General features: G+C 38.2%; 1 protein-coding gene across 2 annotated transcripts; it reads right to left on the bottom strand.

Moving 5' to 3' along the window:
• Nucleotides 1–9,842: 9,842 nt before the first annotated feature.
• LOC122664659 (plastid division protein CDP1, chloroplastic) lies at nucleotides 9,843–23,924 on the bottom strand. 2 transcript variants are annotated; one of them, XR_006333367.1, is made up of 13 exons: nucleotides 23,334–23,924; nucleotides 17,748–17,861; nucleotides 17,478–17,615; nucleotides 17,161–17,265; nucleotides 16,945–17,067; nucleotides 16,221–16,589; nucleotides 15,659–15,754; nucleotides 15,432–15,551; nucleotides 13,940–14,005; nucleotides 13,070–13,852; nucleotides 12,265–12,455; nucleotides 10,657–10,864; nucleotides 9,843–10,141 (listed from the first exon to the last, which is right to left on the bottom strand). XR_006333367.1 is itself a non-coding variant. In XM_043860583.1 (12 exons), exons 1-12 carry the CDS (start codon nucleotides 23,607–23,609, stop codon nucleotides 10,780–10,782), a joined length of 2,466 nt encoding a protein of 821 aa, XP_043716518.1. In that variant the 5' UTR covers nucleotides 23,610–23,924; the 3' UTR covers nucleotides 9,843–10,779. The 2 variants fall into 2 exon arrangements, 1 of the variants encoding a protein (XP_043716518.1); XM_043860583.1 differs by having other exon boundaries at nucleotides 9,843–10,864.
• Between the last annotated feature and the right edge of the window lie 401 nt (nucleotides 23,925–24,325).

Here is a 24,325-nt window from a genome sequence, read left to right as displayed (position 1 = left end):
ATGGTTTCCTCTACACTAATATTGTCTTGTCATTCAACTCTATTAAGAGACCTTACAATTTGGATTTTCCATAGATAAGCATGGCTAAGAAGATATTTCTTGATGGATGGTGTAGTTATATGATACATGCACAAGAGAGGGTGACGAGAAAAATAAGAGAAGATAGAAGAGATAAAAGAGAAAATATATAGAAATTTCGTTGTGACGTCCTGGCTTTGGTGAGAAAGCCTACCTCATCTCTTAAGAGCTATATTAGTAATTTCAAAGACTTCTTTATTCCTTTCCATGCTGCCATTAAATAGGCAGAGGAATCAATGGTTACACAACTACTACTACTATAGTTCTCATTCACATTACAAGTCTTTCCCACACCTCCATACACATTGCTTAAGGACTCCTTTCGACTCCTCTCTTCGCCTCGCCTGCACACACAAGAGGATGTACCGTCCTGCCCTAGCGGTGCGCCCCACACACAAGCACACGGCAATACCGGGCAAGCGGAAGTAGAGGAGTCGGATCCAAGCACTCCCACTACCCCACGACACAACACTACATTTATCTGATCTATAACTAGATAACTAGATAGTTAAACAAATAACCCATACTAGCTAAAATACCCCACCTCACTAACATAATAGTCTTAAGGCCTATCAATCCATCCCCCTAAAGGTCTTGTCGTTGAGATCATTCATTGAAATTTGAATTGCCTTGGAATCTAGATCCTTCCATGTTGCTTCAGCCAGTGGTCTTCTCTTGGCTTAATTGATAAAGTCACGACCTCCTTTCTCAAAAGAGAAAATGTAGAAAATCCACTGGTGGCACCTGTGGGCTCTAATACCAGATGATACATGCACGAAAGAGGACGAAGAAAAAAATAAAAAAATAAGAGAGAAAACAGGGATTTTTTTTGTTGCTTTATGGACGAAGTTGGACGTCTTGGCTTTGATGAGAAAGCCTACCTCATCTCTTAAGAGATAGATTAGGAATTTCAAAGATTTCTTTTTCTCTTTCCATGCTGCTATTAAATAGGCTAAGGAATCAGTGGTTACACAACTAGCTACTACCAGTTTAGTTTCCATTCACATTATAAGTCTTTCCCACACCTTTATATACATTGCTTAACTACTCCCACTACCCCACGACACAACACTAGATTTAACTTATTTACAACTAGATAACCAGATAATTGAACAACTAACCCATGCTAACTAATATACCCACCCCACTAACATGACAATTCATAACCGTATCATTATTGGACAAATACTAGATAGAGCTTGTTTTGGACTGTTTATATGTCAAATCTCATGGTTAAACCCAACCATTGAACTTTTCCCTTGGTGGGTTTTTTTCCCCTTGCATTTATATCTTTCAAACCAATGGAAGGCTTCTATGACAAATTTAACCGTTGGATAAGGGTCATTAGGATTGGAAATTCACATGGCTCACCATGCTCTTATGCTGAAATTTACGAAGAGTTAAAGATGAACCTATACAACATTGAAGCCTGTGATTGCCACCAACTTGTTTTAGGAATTGAGTCCCCCCACTTTTCTACATAAAAATTATTTTGAAATAATTAAAACTAATGTTTCTAGAAATTTCTCCTTTTATATAGTTTTTGTTCAAATCAAATGTATCCAGTTGAAAGGAGCAAAAAAATGTTGGATTTTTTATAGCCCCCGATTTATGTGAAATAAGCACATGATTGGTAGCATAAACTTATGTTTCTTTGAATTATGAAAATAGCAATCGATTGAATCTTTTTTTCATCAATGCCAAATGTTTTTTTAACCACAAGAATTGATTATCATTCAGATTGCGGATATTAATTATGGGAAGAAAGACAGAGTAGTTCATGGAGCTTCTGCAGACATTAATGTATACAATCCAACTGTAGAACTTTCTCAGTCTACAACTGCTCAAATTTGGATTAATGGTGGTCCAAATGAAACCCCTAATTATATAATGGCTGGATGGACGGTATGTATATGACAATCTGGATTTATTCAAGGTTTTATGGTCTATTCTACGAGAATTATCCCCACAGTTAAATTTACTGAACCCTCCATCACCACCCCGAAAAAAGGTTCAAAAGTAAGTTTTACATTTGGCAAAAGGGGTTGAGAGAGAGAGAGAGAGAGAGAGAGAGTAATTATTTTCTAACTTAAATTTTTACATTTGGCAACATCAGGTTTATCCAGGCTTATACGGTGATCACCTTACTCGGTTATTTACATTTTGGACGGTATGTTTCAAACCCTTGGGTTTTCTAATTTCTGTGAAACTAAACATGACAAGGGTTGGTACACATTATATCATAGTTATCAATTCATAGTCTCTTGCTACATGTTAGAAATTGAAAGACTATAATGGGTGACTATGGTAGAGTATGTCATCTTTTAGCCTAAAACAAACACAAAAAGTGATCAAAAGTAAGTTTTTAAAGTACCCTATTGTTAACTTCAAAAATGAAATTATATTTTTGTTGTTAATAAACTTAAAGTTTATTTACCAAAAAAATAATAATAATAAACTTAAAGTTTTGTTAGTCTAAGCTGTTCCCTGTTGATGGCATTGCCGAAGGTGGGGCTTCTTAGTCGAAATTGTTTCTTGTTTTCATCTATATATTCCTGGATGTAAACTTTGTATCTCCTTTTTTATTCTAATTAAATTTGTGCTGACTTTTAGTTTTAAATAAAAATAAAATAAAAAAACAACTACTTGTTTTGGATTGACACTTGACTAATCAATTGGTTCCTCTATTATATGGCTTAGAATCCTCTGTGGATTCTATCCAATGGAAATCGACGTAATCCATTATGATTGACTTCTTTTTAATTTTCTTGTTTCTAAAACATCACCCCTTGTCAGTCTCAACCAATGGGAGGTTATTCCAGTCATTTCTATGAGATCGAAATTCGAAGAGGATGGCAGTCATCACATGGACAGACACTTGACTACTAATGTATTTTGGCATATGACAATTTTTTTTTGGGGCGGGGGGGTAAATAAACTTTATTAAAGAAGCAAGAAGAAGGGGAGGGGGGAAAATATACAATGGAAAGGGGAAGGAGAGCCAACCCCAAACAAGAAGCAACCGAGGCCAATTACAAAAGCTTTACATGTACACCTTATGAAGACACAACATGTCTGATTTAGCACAATCCAAATCCTTAGCCTAAAGATGATAAATCTGTGTCTTGACTTCGAACTCAATGGAGCACAAGATTTGATTGAAGGAATGAAAATTAGAAGTCCATCCGCGCGTTTTTCCTTTCTCACCAACTGTGATAGATCAAGGCACTAACACCAGTTTAACAGCCAGATTACAGGGCGACTTACCCTTGAATTCCCGCTTGTCCAATTCCATTCACTTTCAAAAGAAGACAGAGGGGTGTGGGAAGGCCAATATTTATGAGTCACACCTATCCAAATAGCTTTGGAGAATGGGCAACTTAAGAATAGGTGGTGAATATTTTTAGTAGCATTCCGACAAAAATAAAGTTAGGGCGACTAAGATTCCTATGCATAAGGAATTCTAAGGTCAGGAGAGAGTAAGACAGTGCATACCAAGTGATGAAGCTATGTGCGCCTTGGAATGTGATGATTGAACCAAACCACTTTCCATCAAGGCACTCTATTCCTCTTATACCAAATTACCACTACCAGGTGAGAGAACTTATTGTTGGAGGTAGGGTTTCACACTACCAAATCACCACTACCAAAAGGTCTTCTAGGAATATGATGCAACTAGTCCCAAGCAAAAATAAGATCTTGGGAAACAAGATGACCAGGGCACCAAGCACCGTAAATGATGATGGTATACAAGAACCATCTTATCAGATCCAGCATCATATCTAATCCTGTCATCAAAGACTGAGAGGAGGACTCCACAAGGATGCCAATTATCGAGCCAAAGCCTAGTAGAAAAGCCATCATCAATCTGGGAAATAATAGCACATTGAACAAGATGCCTAAACTTTAGCATTTTCCTCCAAGTCCAAGAAGCACCAAGGGAACACTTCACAATACATATTGAACCCCTTTTGAGATATTTAGCATAAATCCATTGAACCCATAAGCCTTCTTTCTTCTTAGAGACTCTCTAGAGAAGTTTAATTAGCCCACCCTTATTAACATCTTTAAATATTTTCAAACCAAAGCCACCCTCCCTCTCAGGATGGAAAACAAAGGCCCAACTGATAGTATGTAGAAGTTTGTTGTTGTTACTGCCCTTCCATAAGAAAGCGCTCATATTGGCCTCAATCTTGTTAATGATACAATTTGGGAGAGCATAGATTTAGGTCCAATAGAGGTAGGAGGCTTGCTTAACAGCCCTAACCAACTACAATCTACCTATAAAGGAAAGAAGTCGGCTCTTCCACAACTGGAGCCTCTTCTTAAGCCTAACTAAGATAGAGGAACAATATTGCAAGGAAAGCCTAGAGGAAATCAAAGGAAGACCCAAATAGGTAATCCGAAGTTGGCTGATCTAACAACTCATAATATTCATCAATTGTTCTTTAGCATCAGAGGAAACCCTAGAGATGAAAATAAGGGAATTTTGGGGATTAATTACCAACTCAGACATGTCTGCAAAGAGCTGCAGAGCACCATAATAGCTTGACAATAAATTGAGAAGGCTTTAGAGAAAATAAATATATCATCGGTGTAAATCAAAGAGTCAACTTCAAGACTTTGCATTTTGGAATAGGAGCGAGCAGGTTCTAGTCCAGCTTCCATTTGAGACAATAGGATAGGCCCTCTACTGGAAGAGTGAACAGCAGGGGTGATAGGGAACAACCTTGTCTAATGCCTCTCAGAGAGGGAAAGAATCCCACTGGGGCTCCATTCACCAAAACAGACATATGAAGAGTAGAAATGCAGATGTTTATCCAGTAGATGAAAGGGGGGGGGGAACTGCATGTAATTTAAGGTCCTCAAAATTAAGTCCCAACTCAAAATATCAAAGGCCTTCTTTACGTCAATTTTCATCATAGTCGAACAGGGGGGGGAGTTGGCTCTCCCAAATCCTCTAGCAATCTCATCACAAAACAATATATTCTCAACAATACTTCTACCAGGAACGAAACCAGACTGATTCAAACTCATCAGATCACCAATGGTAGGCATCATCGGGTTAGCAAGCACCTTAGCAATGAATTTATAAATTAAATTACTCAAGGAGATAGGCCTGGAGTCACTAACCATAGAGGCTCCATCAAACTTGGGAATAAGACTAATAAAGGAATGGTTAATGCTGCTCAACTGGGATGGGTTGTAAAAGAAGAGTTTAATAGCTTTATCCTAAGACCTTTGATGATATCCCAATTATAGGCTTTATAGAAACTCATGCTAAAGCCATCAGGTCCTGGGGCCCTCTGCACTTTATGGGAGCTGATAGCAAGGCAAATTTCTTCATCAGAAGGAATGGCAGCTAATGCACTTCTCTGCTCCCAAAAATTCTCTCAATAGAGATAGGCATGTAGAGATTTTGGAAGTGTGCCAGAACTTCATGCTTAATAGCAATAGGATCATCAGTGGAAACATCCACAGAAGTGGAGAGCTTGTAGATATAGTTGAAGCTGAATCTAGGCTTCATAGATCTGTGAAAGAATGAAGTGTTGGCATCTCCCAAAGTAATCCATTTCTCTCTATATTTTTGTTTATAAAAGGACTCCTCCTGCAAAAGAAGAAGACCCAAACTTGAGATAGTTTGCCCTATGGCATGTTATGAGTGATGATGAGAAAATTTCATCTAATCATTTATGTTTACCAGTCTTCCCCTTCCCCTCCCTCCAAGAATTTTTAATTATGTATTTATCTAATTGAATAAAAATATTTCAAAATTTACAGGGTGATAATTATCGGAATGGGTGCTTCAATACTCTTTGCATAGGCTTTGTACAAGTTCATACATCAATAACTCCAAGTAATATTTTAAGTCCAGTTTCTACAATTGATGGACCTCAATATGTGATCAAAGTCTTTGTTTATCAGGTATAACTTGCATTTTTTTTTTTTTCTTCCTTTCATGTTTTAAATTGTTATGAAAAAAAAAATTGGTAGTGATGTTTTCATCTTCTTTGTGGCTTGGGATATCAACCTTATATGTTATGAAACCAAACCTCACAAAAAATTTTGGATGCAACCCGGGTTATAGCTATGTTCCTACTGCCCCCAATCGTAGGCGCAAACTTGGAATAACACCTTTCCCTTTTGGGTTCACAAATAACCTCTTAGGTTTTAGCATTTTTTAAAATACCCTTCTGGATTTCAAATCGACGCCTACAATTGGGGCAGCAGGAACATAACTGTAACCCGGGCAACAGTCAATTTTTGTTCCTAAGATTCACAATGACACTATAAATAAGTAGAGTAAGAGACTTACATTGAAGCCCAAAGTCTTATGAATTATGTTTCCCACTTGGGAACATTAATAATCTTTTGATACTTTGGATCACATTTAGACCAATTTCACTACTTTTTTTGGAATGACTAACTAGATATTTATTTTGTTTGATCACTTGTAGGATAGAAATAGCGGGAACTGGTGGTTGGTAATTGGAAATACTAATGAACATGTTGGTTATTGGCCAAGGTACATATTTACTTATTTAGCAAATGGTGCTAAAGGTGTTTCTTGGGGAGGGCTTGCAATGGCTAGTTCTTATGGTGTTAGCCCTCCAATGGGAAATGGTCGCCTTCCGCGTGAGCCATCTCCATGTTTTTTTAATAAGCTGGAGTTTGTGACTGACCAATATTATATGGCATATCCTTCAAGCCCAGCAGACATAGGAGTGCGTGTGGATGGAAAAAATTGCTATGATATAAGTTATAATGATTATGAACCTGATAAAGGAGATAGTTTCACATTTGGAGGACGTGGTGGCAAGTGTGATTAGTTTTTCCTTGGAACATATAATTTTCCCTTAGCTGGAAGAATTATGTTTTTGTTAATTTTTATCATGAATAAATGAATCTCTCTCTAAGTGTGTGTATGTGTTCATGTTATTTTCGAGAATTGGGTAATGCAGAATCTTATCCCAATTTGCTTTTTATTCACTTTTTCTCAAAACTCTAACAATTTGTTCGTTAAACAAATACACAATAAAATAAATGGAGAATATAAGAAAAGAAGAGAGAGTGTACACACAAATTTATAATGGTTCGACATGGCCTACCATCAACGTCCACTCCTAAACCCCTTATTGAATTGAATTTTCCGCATACAATGATCTCCTAATATCAACATACTCTCTTTGTAAGGTAAGAGAAACACATCACACAAGGATCAAGGCTTCATTACCCTTCACCTCACAATCGCTAAAAAATATTACTCAATGGCTCAAAGGCCAAAACACAAGCTACCTCTTTTATTGGAAGATTTGCTAGTCGTAACTCTATATTCTGATCCCTTTGCTTAGTGGCTCATACTCAATGTCTGATTTGATTTGCATGTTTTAACTCTTATAGCCTCTTTGTGCATGGTTCATTAGATTTGCAAGTTGAAGCACATAAGCAGTGGAAGCACAAAGAGTTTTCATATGATTTTGCCCTCCATCCCCTTTTGAAACTCAAGCTAACAAATTTCACACAATTTTGGACGGTATGTTTCAAATCCTTGAGTTTCCTAATTTCTATGAAACCATATGACAAGGGTTGATGACACATTATATCATAGTTACCAATTCATGGTCCCTTGCAAAATGGTAAAAATTTATAGACGATGATGAGTAACTATAGTAGAGTATGTCATCTAATATGTTGAATTTTAGCCTAAAAATGCACAAAAAGTAATGTAGACATTTCTGAAGAACTTTTGGATCGGTTGGACTGGTAGAAGTCCACCTAATTAGTTTGGAAGTACTTATTTGTCAACGCAACTTATGAGAGCTATAACTTTAGACTCTGGTAGAGTTATGGGAGCCATAGTACCATTTCGGAAACGTCAAATAGTGCTCATGGACCAATAGTTTGAGGGTCAAATTCCATTGTTTAAGGGGTCTACCTGGCCTCTTAAGTTTTGCACGCCATTTAGAAATTTTAGTTTCCCATTGTATTTTTTTTTTTTTTTTTTCTATATTAATTTGTTTTCCTGTTTTGTTTTAGGTTTCCTTTGGATACTCCATTGGCTGTGATTGAATGAAAACTCAGTCTTATTTAAAATAGAAAATTAGTACTCATATGTATTTCAGGCCTAGTCCAGTGTATAGTTCTAACTCTGGCCAGGTCGGGCTATTGATCTAGGTTGATATCAGCTTAGCCTGGACCTAAGAGACATGGCCTTAAGTTTTTCTGGACCTATGTCGGGTTGGGCTGTTTGGGCTGAATTCACGACTGGACTGATCAACCCAACACAAGCATCAACCCTAGCTCCACATAAGACACTGTTTTAAAGAGACGCCGTTTACTGAGAAACCTCGCCGTCCTAGCATTTTTGGGTATTAATGATGGCCGGATACATTAGCAATGTCTGATGGAAAAACTCCTAGTCCTTTTTTTTTTTTTGGAGAGAAAGAGGGTTTCTTACATGGACAGTGTAAGAATGAATCTGAACACTACAAGCAATTAAAGATTAGAAAATGGTATCATCCTTATGGGGCCCAGATGGTCAGAATAGGAGAGAGAAATGTTACCGTGGGCCCCATATTTGATAACAACTGAGAGACATTCGAATATATACAACCCTCAAAGTCGATTTGAGGGATCCACATACACTCTCATAGCAAATTCAAATTTATGAATATCCCAGATTTCGCACTGTAACAATTTAGCTCCTGCTTCTCACTCTCACTCTATACTTTGGGTACCTAGATTACATGCCGAGTATGGTATAATGTAGTAATCCATAACCAAAGAGGGGGGGGGGGGGAGAAGCTACCCCCAATCATTGGAATGTTTCATCACATAAAAACAACCCCTAACAAAAGAAAAGGGCTTGGGATTTACAATACATCTCTGTTACTTGGTTTTATGGATGTGTTGTTGCCATCATCATCCATTCATCAAGTTTCAACCTAAACCCATTTTATTGTAATATTTAAGATATAAAAAGCTTTGAAACTTCAAACTTTGTAATTTAGGATAGCTTCAGTTAAACCTTCGAAAATACTAGGGTAGGCTGGTGAGTTTTACTATTAAGATTGAACCCAAAACTTGATAAGTGGCCCCAGGTAGATGGCTTCCCCATCCAACTATGGGTTTGACCAAAGAAACCACCAATGTAGCTCAAAAGGCCAACCATTGCATAAAGAAGGTGAAATAGTTGGTTGGGCTATATATTTGTTGATCTGTTCTTCTTTGTCCTTAGGAACTTAAATTTTTCTTTATCATTAGAATCAACTTTTTGCCTCTTAGCATCCATTGATTCTACCCAGTTGTGTATTGCTGCTGGAAAGTTTTAGCATACTTTACCAGTCATGCCTGGCCCAAGAAAAATATCAGAACCTGGATTTTCTCCAAATGAACTTCCAAGTTATAAGCTCTTAATCTTCTCCAACTTCAAACCGCTTATCAGATTCCAAACTCAGTAGACAAGGACAAACAAACATATATGAGGGAACGATTTGGAAGGTAATGTCAACACTACTCTCATATTAGAGATAACAATGACTGAACGATATAAATCCAAAGTAAATTGGGAAAATTTTAAAAACAAAAAAAATTAAAAAACGGTGAAGGATATCCACTTGCTGCATAGTTTGGGTCGCCTCTTCAGTTGGGGATTGATCTGGATCAACTGCACAATAGTTAAAACCTTCATCATCTTCAGGTGAAACTGAGTCTTGATCAATGACAAGAAGTGCTTATTTGGATCCAAAACAGAAGACCTAGTCTGCTGGAAATTATCTAAAAGTCCAGGATACCAAACCAGAGATCTGGAAAATTATCAACAGTCAACGGTGTGGTTAATAAAACCTCAGCAAAGAATAATAATCAAGACAGTCATCACCAACATATGGCATAGACAAAACAGTGATTGAGCATGCAACTATACTTTTCTGCAATCTGCTGTCTCTGTAATGATCCAGGATGCAACAGGAACCTGTATTGTGGCAAAAGAACAGCCAGTTCAGCAGAAACTACAGAGGATGCCAGGGTGAAAGGGCTTCTGGTGGGTACGTAACTAGCTTTCTTGAAAAAAATGTGATAATGAACTGAGGGGGATGTTCATGAGCCTTTTCAGATTGCGAAGAAAGGAGAAACAGTATGGCACTTGCATCTTTTTCCTATAATGGTCAAACTTTTATGCAACATTCTGATGTAAGCTCATCCCGTACAAACCAAGCACAAAAACTAATCTTTCTTGTATGAACAGACATCAAATGAAAATTCTTCTATGGAATGACTAGGCCAGCAAGGGAGCCAGATGGACTTCTCTCATTCCCGTCCATTTAGGAACCTGTGATTTGTCCATCATAAACAAAGAAAATGTAGGTAATCCCATCCAAGGCAGATTCACATATCTGAGCTTTCTTTAGAAACTTTGTTCAAAAACACCACCTGATGATAAGAACCTCAACCACCACCAGATATGCCCCTGGAATGAGAAAATTTAACCAGGATGCGAAGAAAACTAATGCCACAGAGCAATAAATTGTGTTCCATCATATACACAGCTTCCAAGATGAAACAGAAACACTCTCTTATCCTTTGACTCAGAAGTTCCATGCCCCCAAGTATTCACAATAAAGCATAGTGATAACACAATAAATAAGGGAGCCGAGGGAACTAACTCTGCTGCTTAACAGTCATGTTCATGATTAGGATGAATCATCTTGTAGTTTGGATGTGGCATCTACAGAATTTCCATGAGCCATCGCATTGTCTTCTTAAAGCATAATGAATTTTGTATGTGCTGCAATAAAACCATTAAACAAAATAAATTGAACAGCTTCATACTCTCAAATAACCAAATCACAGCTTGCTCAAGCTTTATGTAGTTTATATGCCACAAATAGGGCATGAACCTCCTTCATCAACAAGATCCAAATGCTGGACCCACCTCAGACACATGCCCATTATTAATATAAGTGTATGATCCTTATTCTTCAGGAAATGGGACTCTTAATTCTAATTTAATCAAATGATTCTACTTTGAAGAGAGTTAAAGACAAAAATAGGCATCAATATCATGGCCTTAATTCCTCAAATGACTGCACTTTCATAGGGAGACAAAAACAGAAGGGAAAAGTGTGCATCACAAGCTTTTTCGAACTTTGACTTCGTCGCAAGGGAACAGTCAGGAATTCTGTGGTAAGTCTCTCTTTGTCTAGCAGCTACTTCTACCATATGAGGGGCTGATTTTGTGGTTCTAATCAATTGATACATCAGATATTCACTATATAGGTCATATATCAAATTTAGTGGTGCATCTCCAGTGTGAAACCTTTATTCCATAGTTGTCAGGCAATGCCTAGGTGCCTTGTTGGTGTCACCTTGACACCTTGGGTCACCTAGACACCGTGAAAACTATGCTTTACTTGGATACATAGCTAAATCCAATTTGGCTAAGACTTGACAGATGAAGGGGAAACGTGGACATTTCCATGGTTTACAAGCCAACCAGACATGGCAAAGAAACCCAAGAATAGCTTCCTTATCATCATCATTATTATTAGAAAATGGATTCTATATGTAGGTTTGCAATGTGCCATGTGGAAGCTTAGTAGGTGCTCAGATTTTGTGGACAAATGGCCCACATTCTACTCCATATGGTATAACAGTAGCATCACCACAAAAGGAGCTCACAATGTAGCAGAGTAAACCTTTTGAAAAAAAAATTCAATCCAAACCCTACTGGATCTTAAAATGGATTTGGTATTGGTAGGATTTGGAAAGTTCAAGGCTACTCTTTGTTTACTTTTATACCATATAAGCACGTTACCAAGTCTGGGTCCAGATAATTCGACAAAGATTTGACTTGCCTAGTTAAAACCGATTATTAAATTGTTTGATATTATGATCCCACCCCAGAGTAATGGATTTGGATAGGAGCAGATATCAGATCTCACCTCCTCCACTTTATGCTCTAGTTAAACAGGTAATAGTTGAGGAGGAAAAGTCCAGTCTATGGTGGGCCATACCATTGCATTGGTACACCAAACTTTACCTGTGCAAATCAAATGGATCCCACTGACGGTTGGAATAGCCACATCAGCCATCCCATCAACGGTTTCTAAGCCTTTTAAATGTCCCACTTAGAAAACCTTTTCCCCTTGCTGTACCATTCATAGAACCTATTTTTACTTCATTCACCTGTAATAATTTGGGTTCTTTGCCTGAGATTCATCAACAAGCTCCGCTGCTTCTTCAAGGAGAGCCTCGATTTCTGCCATCTCCCCACCAGTCCCATCCGGAAAAATGTCAGCCCTCAAGATAGACAAATGCAACAGAACGAATCTCCAATAACAAGACCTAGATTTTGCTGCATCAGCCAAATCCTGCCACTGCACACCATACATGCACATAAAAACATCAAACCATTTAAAAAGAAATAGGACAAACATCACATGGCCATTCATGTTGTCACATGTATGCGGAGGCAACATAGAACGGAATGATGAAACAGGACACCTTTGACCAATCAGGATCATGTTTTCAGCTTTCCCAACATCAATTCATAAGGAATCCCAGTAAGATGATTCTTACCATAGAAGATGCAGTTTCTTTTTCCTAGAATGTTCACTGTTTATAATTGATGTTTAACAGATGGTTAGCCAACTAACAGAATGGTAAACCTTTCCCCTTCACAGATACAACATTAAAGGTCAGTGGAAAATTAAGGTGGATAACAGATGGTTGGCCCACTCGCTTGAGTGGTATATAACGGCTTCATGGTCTGACCACCTCAATGAAAAATAGGGGCAAAAAAGGAGGGGAATTCTAATGGGCTGGTGAAGATTTACAATCACCAAGATATTTTGTTTATTCACCTGAGTAAACGCACTAATTCAACAAGGACTTCAGTGAGAAAGAAAATCTCACTGAAAAATAGGAAATGCAGAAAAGGGGGGAAGAAAAAAGTGGGTGAGAAATAGTTAATAATATTTTTTACATTCACCTGAGAGAGCATTGATTCAGCAAGGACCTCAGAGAGGCTCAGAATACTATGGCTGGGCCCAAGAGCTTCAGCTTTGAAGGCTTGCCATTGTTTAACTAGGGCTTCAGCTTCTTCAATGGGCATTGGTTTCTTGTTTTGTGCCTCATGTAAGGGACAAAGTTCATCAGCAGGCCATGAACTCTGAAAGGTTCCCCCACCAAAGGGATTCTTAAACTGATTCCTAAACATCAAGAACAGCTTTCCGAGTCTTCTGCCAATATTACTCCCATCAATACAGGCAGGACCTGCATGATGATCCAGAGAAGGATTTATGGTCCAAGAAAGGTAATTCATGTCCATCTTTGGTTTATTGGAGTTCCACCTAGACCCACTTCTGAAATGCCCAAACTGCATTCCGAACACTTTGAAGGTTGCAAACACAAAGCATCCTAATATCGTAGAAAACATGATCCTCGCAACCACATTATCTGAGACCCACCAGCTTTCCGAAACTTTCTTATGGTGTGATCCCAGGTTTCTCTTCAGTTGAACAGATGCAGTATTGCCTCCAGTAGCATTCTTGCTTCCCATTAACGAGCTCTCTGAGTTAGTCGGAGCCAATTGCTTTACTGCCAGACCCAGGTGTCGTGTATGGTTCAAATGTTGAAGAGGTTTTCCAGCAGTTATGGGATCAGGCGCAACAACAAAAGTTTTTCTATGGCTTCCACTAAGCATAGTTTGGGGAGTTCCTTTACTGTGCTTGCTTGTACCAAGTGACTTCTTTTCACCACCAAAAAAGTTGACCTGCAAAGATGATGCATATGTAAATCAGAATATAGTTTCCTGTCAAAGTTTCTCGTTTAGTTTCTGATCCACCATTGAATATCTCACCAAAGAAGGAGAGCAATCTCGTGTATCTGGAAACAGACCAAGTACAGCATCCTTCAGCCATATTTCCTGGTCAATTTCAGTAGGCCATCTGGCATAAGAAGATATCAACCTTAAGGAAAATATAAAATATTAAAATTGCAGTGAGTTTTACATTAAGATGAGGTCTAGCCCCAAAGAGGCACCTCAGAACTGATGAATGGAATATCACCATCTTTACCAAACACGATGGTCTTTTTCAAACAAGTAGTTTCAATTTTTTTTTGAGTTTTTGAGAGACGTGAAAAAGGGACTTGGGTAGAGTTGGAGCACCAATTTGAACCCCAGTATCCCTATGATTTTAGAGGAAAGTGTTGAATAAGCACTTAAGCCTTTTTTCTGTTTTTAATGGATGCCTTTTGAGTGAGTGAGCCTTGGCACAATGGTTAAGTTGAGCTAGGGCAACCTGTTGGTTGCAGGTTCGAAACTTGGAAATAGCCTCTCCTGCGAAGCAGGGGGTAAGGTTGCGTACATTTGCCCCTCCCAGAGCCTGCACTAGCGGGAGCCTCGTGCTCTGGGACACTTTTTTTTTTAATGGATGCCTTTTGGTCTTCACTTATTTGTGTTTGTACAAAATTATATACAGAAGAAATAGGTTACATATAACCAATGTGCCCAAGGATACGACTGGACAACTACAGACCAGGACCCTAATAAAATCAGTGACAGGTTTGCTTTTATCAATGGAGTGCTTACCAACCAGGATTATCACCGAATGAAAATTCCTTGCCACCTAATCAATCATTCACTTTTGGTAAGTCAGGCACTGGAGGGGTACAGAAGAAATGAGGAATTCAACAATTGACATCAGGCCAAAAAAAGTGTTATTCAGATAGTGCAGATCTTTTTGTCAAGTGTGACTAACAGAAAGGAGCTGTCATTGATTGATGACCTGTACAATGAATCATGCAATGAGTTGCACTTGAAGCAAGGTTATAAGATCCCATCATTCATGGTAAGGCACCAACATATACTTCACATTTTCTATTGCTTTCTAAGATTTACTACTTTATGCTGCTAAAGCACGTAAACTGCAAATAGTTACTGAACAGTCCACAGTAAATTTTTATGCATCTGGAAGCAACAAAGGAGATGCTAGAGTGATAGGAATGACAAGGTCTGAAATTCTATGGGGGTGAAGTAGTTCCAATCATGATTCAAAATTTCGGCGACCTATTTCGGTTTCAACATTGGTAGAAACGATATGGAATGGGAATTGAGAAGTCTTTTTCACCAAAATGGACCATATTTCGACCATTTAGGTGGTATATTTCAGTTTTGACCAGGGTTGAAATCCCAGTCAAACCCGAACTCTTGAACCTTGGGACCAATATTGCAGAGCTTAGCAAGAACCTTCCTGCAATAGATAGAAACATTTGTACCAAATGCATCTGGCTGAGCACAGAGATTTCAAGATTCCAATAACCAATGATTTGGGAAGTCATACACAACATACCAATGAGGGGTTCACAGTGCAACCATCTTTGATTTCTTTTCCCAGAACAAAATTTTGTGAAGCAGGACCTGAATTAATCTCAAGCTGCCGGAGCTTTTCAATAGCCTCGAACTCGTCTCCCTGTACACCCAATATTTAATTTCTAAATATTCTAATATAAAATTAGAATGCAAGATAAATAAGAAAAGAAAAAGGGGAGGCAGAGAGAGAGAGAGAGAGCAGTATACCTGCCCAAGAAGGAAAGAGCAAAGTGCTTCCTCAAATTTCAAATCAATACTTTCTGATGCTACTAAACACTCACAGATGGTCTTTGCTTTGTTGATCTATAAGGCGACAATACGAATAACATTAATAAGGAAAACATTAGTAAGGAATGCACAGTAACAAATATTATCTCAGGAATAATATGGAAAGTGAAAACCTCAGATTTTTCTTTTGAGCTTCACTTTTTGTTCTTCTTATATATTTAGGAAAGTATCTTTTTCAAAAAAATTAAAAAAAAAAAAAACTAAAAGACAATATGTGATTTAAGTTAAAAGTTTGCAAACCTAAATATTTGACTTTATATTACAAATGTCAAAATCTTTTGAAATTATTTACACCATCATTATGATATGTTTTAGAAAGGTTGACAGTTTCCGCTTAGATGTCCACTCTATTGCAATGGATAAAGAACTTTATTTTATTAAAAACTGCAACTGATATTGCTATATTTTTGAAAAAACTTGAAGATATTCATTACAAATATTAAGAAAACAAGCCAACAAGTCCAGGCATGAAAAAGAATACCAGCTCTGTTTGTTTGCTTGAAAACCCCACAGCAATATGAGCTATCATGGCCATGTAAAAGCAACTAAAGTCGACTACAACCCTTTGATTCTGTGACTCGAGTGATTTCTTGTTCTTGCGAATAGCAGCTACGTTGTCCCATAGAAGAAGATCTACTATTTCTGTAGCCATAAGCTTGTTCAGCGACTGGCTCAAAAAGCAAGGCCAATCTTGAACTCGACAGGCTGTCTCCACATCAAGGCCCTGCCTGAGCAATTCACGCAAGGCTGCAATTGCACCCCGTCTGCGTTCTGCATTTTCAGGTGTGTGAGGCATGCCTAGTAACTCCAATGTGCAAGCAGGTGCAAGCTCCTCCAAAGATTCTTCTATCTAAAACCATGGCCAACAAAATACTTTAAACAACAAATAAGTAGAGTGTGTGTACCAAACAATGGCATCCTATCTAGTGGATCTCTAAAGCAAACTGAAGTTGATAATGATCCTAACCATCAGACTGAAAGGATCATCCCATAATTTTTCGAACCAAAAGAATGAAACAGGCCAGACGATTAAAATCATCATCATCACCTCTGTGCAGCCACGGACCCCCAGATATTTCGACAGACAGCAATCTAAATGCCGCCTTAGAGTGTGTGCCAACCGCACATCACTAGTAAATTATTCCCCATTGGACAGGTGCAGAGAAGCATAGATTGGAGGCAAAAACAATAACAAGGGTTATTACCTGAGATAACAGTGGCATCTTCCCTAAAGAAATTTTGCTCCTGAGTAAGTACTGAGCACGAGCAAGGGCTTCAAATCCTTGGGATACTTTGTTTTTCTCGAAACCAATCTTAGCAATTGCACACTTCAAGAAAGTACCTACTATAAGAAAGGGGAGCATAACAAGACTCCAAGAAAAAATTAGTGCAAGCCATGATTTCTTGCTGATTTATCTCACCTCGGCTAGTGCCATAGACAGAAGCAAATCATGAATGTATGGCTTAGCATCTGGATGTTGAAGAGCTGCTCGGCCAATTTCTAGAACCAACTTTTCTTCTCCAACCTGGAATACAACCCAGATATGTGAATACCCAACTTAAAGAAAAAATTTTAGCATGTCAAACTGAGGCTGCCTGACCCATGAATCAAGTTAGGAAGATGCCAAAGCCAACCTAATGAAAACAATTCCTCTACACAAGCATACAAAATGAACTTGTCTAAACAACTAAAAAAATTTAGAAAAACTATATTCCCAGTGTAGACAGATAAGTATACCTCTTGGAGGAGACAAAGAGCACCAGGCAACCAAGCCCATGGAATTCTAAGCGAAGATTTAGGTGGGATCTTTTCCCTTGCATTACCAGCATACTCTGGTTCAAAAAGAAGCTTATCCCTCACATCCATTAAAAGGTCCTCCAAACCCAACATAGAAAACCAAAAAATATATATATATCAATATAAAAGCAGCTTTGTACATAAGGCAAGCACAAAAAAAATTGTATAAACTAAAATAAAACATTGAAATATGCAACATTTTCTATTTACCTGCCGAGATACAAGAACATCCAAGGTGTACCCTTCTTCAATCTCAGCACTTTTCAGATCCATTACTGACTTGACAATTTTGTCTTTCTCAGCTTTATCAGGTATCCCAATGATCTACAAAATCATTTGAAAATGACAAGGAATAAGTAGATCAATACAAACCAAATCAAAGAAAAATCATGAAAGAAAGGTAGACATATTTGCGCTATTGGTTAAAAACTTCTCCATTTCCAATCAATACACAACTAATTGCAGCAAAAATCTTAGATTGTCACCTCAAGTTGCTTCTATCGTACATGTATAGGATTGTGTCAGAATCCGACACAAGATCTCAGATACTATGAAAATCAAAAACGGGATTGGGGGACTGGGAGGAGTATATGGAATTTATTAATTTTAAATATTTTAAAATTATGTTTACATCTTTTGTATAACTGTATGAGCATATTACCAACGTCATGCTAGGGCATGCCCGCCAGAATAAGCAACATGCTACAGTATGACCTAGGTGTAGTGAAAAGTGAGCAAAAGCGTAGGAGGCAAGGGTTCTCGCACCGTGGACTAGTGTGGATAAAGAAGCTAGTCCAAAAGCATAGGATTAGATTATCATCTTAGAACATTGGATCTTTAACGGGTAAGAGTCTAGAATTGATAGATGTTATGAGGAGAAAAAGGATTAAGATAGCGTGTATTCAGAGACTAGATGGAAGGGTAAAAACCCTAAGGAGTTGGATGACTTTAAACTTTGGTATATGAGGGATAAAAGTAATAGAAGTGGAGTGGGCATAATAGTGGATAAAGATTTAAAGAATGACATGATAGATGTTAAAAGATTTGGAGATAGGATTATATCCATCAAGCTTGTGTTGGAGAAAGAGGTTGCTCATATAATTAACGCTTACACACCCCAAGTAGGATTGGATAAAAGTAGTAAGTTAAAATTTTGGCAACACACGGATGGATTAGTGCAAGGTTTAAGTAAAGGAGAAAAGATTATTATAAAGGTTATCTGAATGGACATTCTAGGAGAGATCGTAGAGGCTATAAAGGTGCACATGGAGGATATGGTTTTGGAGAGAGGAATGAGGGAATCTCAGTTTTAGATTTTGTTGTGGCTTATGATTTATCAATTGTAAACACTTACTTTAAAAAGAGAGGAGCATTTAATTACCTTCAAAAGTAGGAATCATAGTAGCCAAATAGATTTCTTCCAAAGGTTTGATAGATTGTTATGTAAGGACTGTAAGGTTATACCAGGGAAGAGTCTAAGCACACAATATAGATTAGAGGTCATGGATATGTTCCTCAATACGCAGAACCATAAGAAAGGTGAGCTTATCTAGGATAACGTAGTAGAGCTTAAAAGGAGATACCTTCAAATCATTTACTGATAAAGTGGTCTAACAAGGAAAGTGGTATTTTGAGGGAGCACTAATGCGATGTGGAACGAGATGGCTACTTGAGCTAAGAAGATTGCTAAAGATGTCCTAGGAGAATCGAAAGGAAAACGGCATTCCTCTAAGGAGAGTTGGTGGTGGGGTAATGAGGTTCAAGCAACCATTAAGACTAAGAAAGCTAGTTTTAAGCTATGGCAAAGGACGAAGGATATAGAGGATCTAAAAAGGTATAAATTTACCAGGAATGAAACTAAGAAGATAGTGGTAAAAGCAAGGACAAAGAAATATGAAGATCTTTATAACAATCTGAGCACAAAGGAAGGGAAAAAGCTATCCATAAATACCTAAAATCAGGGAAAGGAAGAGTAGAGAGATCTTGACCATGTTAAATGTATTAAAAGTGAAAATGATAAAGTACTAATAAGGGAAGAGGACATTAAGGAGAGACGGAAAGATTATTTCTACAACTTACAAAATAAGACATTTCGAATAATATACATCAAGACACCACATGCCGTAGATACATATATGAAAAATTAGGGTATCTGAAGTAAAACAAGCTTTGAGGATGAAAGTAGGCAAGACACCCTGCCCAGATGAGGTCCCAATAGAAGTTTGGAAGAGCCTAGGAATCTGTGGTTTATCTTGGCTAACCAAGTTGTTTAATAAGATTATGAACACAAGGAAAATACCAGATGGAAGAGAAGCATTGTGGTTCCGATTTACAAAAATAAAGAATTTTCAGAGCTGCAATGACTATAGAGGCATAAAACTAATGAGTCATACTATGAAATTATGGGAGAGGATTATTGAAACCCACTTAAGACAAGAAACTACTATTATGGAGAATCAATTTGGTTTATGCCAAGAAGATCTTTGACGAAAGCTAGTTATTTGCTTAGGAGACTCATCGAAAGATACAAAGATTGCAAGAAGGATCTTCATATGGTCTTTATTGACCTAGAAAAAGCTTAGGACAAAATCCCTAGAGAGTTAATCTGGCAAGTACTAGAGAAAAGAAGTATTTCAAGTAAATATATGGACACAATTAAAGATATGTATGATGGTGTGGTGACTAGTGTGAAAACTGTGGAAATTCAAGGTAGTGATTCCCAATTACAATTGATTAAATCAAGGATCAGCTTTAAGTCATAATTTGTTTGCGCTTATCATGAAAATTTTAACCAAAGACATTCAAGATGAGATTCCTTGATGTAGGCTTTTTGCTAATGATATTGTTTGGTGGATGAGACAAAAGCAAGGATTAATACCAAGTTGGAGTTATGGAGATCAATCTTGGAATCAAAAGGTTTTAAGATAAGTAAAACGAAGATGGAGTATATGGTGTGTAACTTTAGGTACACTAGGACGGATAATGAGGTGGTGAAAATTGATGAGGGAGATTTCGCAAAGTGATCATTTTTGGTATCTGGGTTCAATCATAAATAAAGAAGGTGATATAGAGATGATGTTTCACATAGAATTAAAATAGGATGGATGAAGTTGAGAAATGCGTCTGGAGTGTTGTGTGATCGACGTATTCCTCTAAAACTCAAAAGAAAATTTTATAGGACAGTCCAATGACCAGCTATAATGCATGGTGCGGAATGTCGGGCAATGAAGAAGCATCATTTAGATAAACTCAGTATCATGGAGATAAGGATGTTGAGATGGATGAGTGGCTAAACCAGGAAGAATAAAGTCAGGAATAATCATATTAGAAATGATTTGGGAGTAGGTCCAATACATGATAAGCTACGAGAAAGTCGTTTGAGGTGGCATGGCCACATTCAATGGAGGCCTTTGGATGCTCCAGTATAGAGGAGTAATTTGATTTAGATTGAAGGAACTAAAAGAGTTAGAGTCAGACCTAAAATGACCCTAGAAGAGGTGGTGAGGAAAGACATGCATAGCTTAGGCCTTGTATCAAGTATGATCTCAAATAGAGCTGATTGGAGGGAAAGGATCCATGTGGCCAACCCCATTTATTTGGGGTAAGGCTGAGTTGTTGTAGTTGTTGTATAACTTTATTAGTTAACTGCACTTGGTTGAAGTTTAAGGTTGATCTGAACCCTAGATAGGAAGTTAATGATAATGAATACCCTGCTGATTTGAGTTATGTTATTCTGCTTGTAGGTGGGATGGTGTAACCTAACTGTCGTTGGGTCTTATTCCATTAAATACCCTCTACCTGACTAAATGTCAGACAAGTATTTAACCATCCTTTCATGAATAAAAATTTTTATTAAAGCTATAGTAGACAGCCATGGAGCATAACTTTTAAACCAATAAGTGGGCAACTGTACAACAACAACAATGTTCACATGGGACAACCCAATCCGCAAGTTCAAGTTCCAAACAGACCAAAGAAATTCTCTCCCAGCCAGCACACCACTCCTTATTATAAGAGTCCACAAACAGAAAATCTGTCACAGAAAATCTCTGTAAACCTTCCTCCACTGAGTTTCTAGATCCGAGGCACCACCGGAAAGATATGATTTTCTGAATACAAAGAGAGGTCGCTATCCTAATTAGGTGCGCATATCTCTATAGCCCTCACTGGTGTGATGTGAACCATTCGTAACTGCAGCTGAATCTCCCATGATCAACTGCTCACTCTGAAAACCAAATGATAACCATGAACCAGTGACAACTCCTTTAAGTTTCTCTGGTATAGAACTCGCCACACCATTCAGTTCCGAGGAGAGAATAAAGTTCACCTCATGATCCCATAATACACCACCAATCCCAGCTGGTCTGAAACACCCCCATACTGCTTACATGAAAATTGAGGTTAATGGTTGTGGGAGATGGAGAAGTCAACTGATGAACCTGTCTGTCCACTAATGGTCCTTAGCTCATAGCACCGCATCTCCCATCAACACACCTAAAGGAATGCCATGAAGCAATGGAAAGGTCCAATGAAAGGCCCCACCATTGCAGTTTCACACAAATGCTGCAATGACCTTGTTGAAGTATCCAACCCAAAAGCTTAAGCTATTAGGTGGAGAGGCCCAACTGGTATATGAAGTCATCCAAGGTCCCAGAGTTAGCCAAGGAGAACATCCTGTTATTCTTCTCCTCCCAAATGCTTCACAATATGTCGTCAACGTATAACTCCATACTCCATAGAAACGACGTAAGGTCGAGAGTATCCAGGCAAAATGTCCAGAAAACACCAAACAACCAAAGGAAATGGGTCCATACCTCTCCCACAAATACTTGTAGGATGAAAAAGTGAGCAACCGTCTCTCCATACACCCAGCGTAAGTGTCCTGTTTAAGGGAGCAAAGTCCAGATATCCCTCCTCTTTCACAACATGACAATTGTGTTTACTTCTTCCAGCCCAATCTACTAAGTCAGCTAATAAAACACTCTAAATCCAAGTAGCGAACCTAACTAGCTTGATCATGAACTTGTTTGATATGCTTTATAAAATAATTAGAACCTAAAAAACAAAGGATCATCATTCCAAAGTTGAATCGATCTTTGAGAGATAGATTAATCCTCAAATAGTCTATCGCTCATCTCTTTTTCTTTTTCTTTTTTAACTTTTGCCGGAATTTGGACTTCCAAACCATCCCAAGCTTTCTCTGCTGCAAACCTATGTATCAGAATCAGGTATTCTCCTTGTAACACAATGTAAAAACAGACAAGACACTCCTTGTCCTTGCCTGACAATATCAGGATCCACATGAAACCAATGAGCAAAATATGATCCGGAGCACAAGTGAAATGGACCACACATGAAGGTGCAACAAAGGATATTTGTGCACATAGCCTAGAAAAAACCAATAGCATCTTTGAGTCTTCAATGAGCCACTGCCCAAGTTATCACATCACAATTCAATGGATTGTCTTAATGGTAGCATCAAACCTACAAAATCCTGTACTTATTCAGAACCACATTGAATATATCATTACACAGGTCTAGGGTGAGTAAACAATCTAATACTAATCAAGACTATTCCACATTGAACACCCACCAGCCCCCAATTATCTATTTAATTAACATGCCCTGCCAACCTTAATTTGACTGGCAACTTAATAGCTTATCAGACATTATAAAACTATCAAAAATTTGGTGACCTAGTTCTCGCAAACAAATCTAAAAGGAAGAAATTAAGATTAACAAACAGGACATTTATACCAAAGTTAAGCACGACAAATAGATAAAAGAATCACAAACCTGATAGCAAGTAACAGGGATTTCAACACCAGTCCTAATCTGATCATTCTCAACCGTCTGCAACTCGGTCATATTCAATCTGCCATGCCGGTTAACACCTCTATGCCTCGACCGGAGACCTTCGCGAAAAACCCCGTTTTGGAGTCTAGAGATGACACTTCCGGTGCCCGAAAGAGAGACAGAAACACCCAAATTCGAGTCTCTCTGCTCCTCGAGAGCGATACTGCGACAACCACAGAAGGAAGGGAGGCTCAGAGTCATATGGGTCAATGCCATGGCAGGAACGAAACCCTAACCTAATTGTGTTCATTCTACCAAGGGAACTACAGCCATTACAAGACAGCTTTGACTCAAAGATTAGAAATGAAGAGAGAATGGGAAGAACAAGGAAGAACTTGGCCCCATTGGATCACAAATTTGAGAATTCTGAGCTAATCGTTGATGGAAGAAAGTTCAATGTTAGTAGTTGAGTTTTCGAAAAAGAAATGTAGAACTCTCTTGACTTTTTCAGTGTTTCTTCAATAACCGTTAGCAGTGGGCCGTTTGCTTTCGAAAGGAGGAACTGTATAGCACATCGATATGTGGAGCACACTAAGGCTGTGTTTGTTTGCCAAGAGAACACGAGAGAGAATGTGCCAAATGTTCTGTGCCGGGCCGGAGGCTGCCCCAAGACACATGGGGTGGGCAAAATGACTGTCTTACCCCCCTACCTTAAATTGCGGAACTATCACCCCATGTGTCTAGGTGCAGCCTACGCTGCGGCATAGAGAACATTGACCCAAGAGTGGTTGTACGTGTGATTTTTTTTTATTTGGTGAATATGTATGAAATTAGGGTATAGGACATTGAAGTGGAAAAGAGTGGCTTCTGCCCCAGTGCGAGGGCCAATGAGAGTATGCATAGAAACATTAACAAGGATAGGATTTCCACCTTTCATGGGGTGTGGTGGTCATTTCGCTTTATACTATGTTTGAACACGTAAGTTACACTTT

This window comes from Telopea speciosissima, chromosome 6 (genome assembly GCF_018873765.1).
Source record: "Telopea speciosissima isolate NSW1024214 ecotype Mountain lineage chromosome 6, Tspe_v1, whole genome shotgun sequence".
Lineage (NCBI taxonomy): Eukaryota > Viridiplantae > Streptophyta > Magnoliopsida > Proteales > Proteaceae > Telopea > Telopea speciosissima.
This window is presented reverse-complemented; position numbering and strand designations above follow the sequence as displayed.

Bases quoted from the DNA above. Each gene is read 5' to 3' on its own strand.
- LOC122664659 (XM_043860583.1), bottom strand. From the start codon at position 23,609: ATGGCATTGACCCATATGACTCTGAGCCTCCCTTCCTTCTGTGGTTGT. The intron at 12,456-13,069 runs GTGAATGTAAAA...TATGGTGTGCAG, and splicing joins CTGAATCAATGCTCTCTCAG to TGGCAGGATTTGGCTGATGC. The intron at 10,865-12,264 runs GTGAATGAAGTA...GTTTTATTGCAG, and splicing joins AAGAACCCAAATTATTACAG to CACATACAAAATTCATTATG.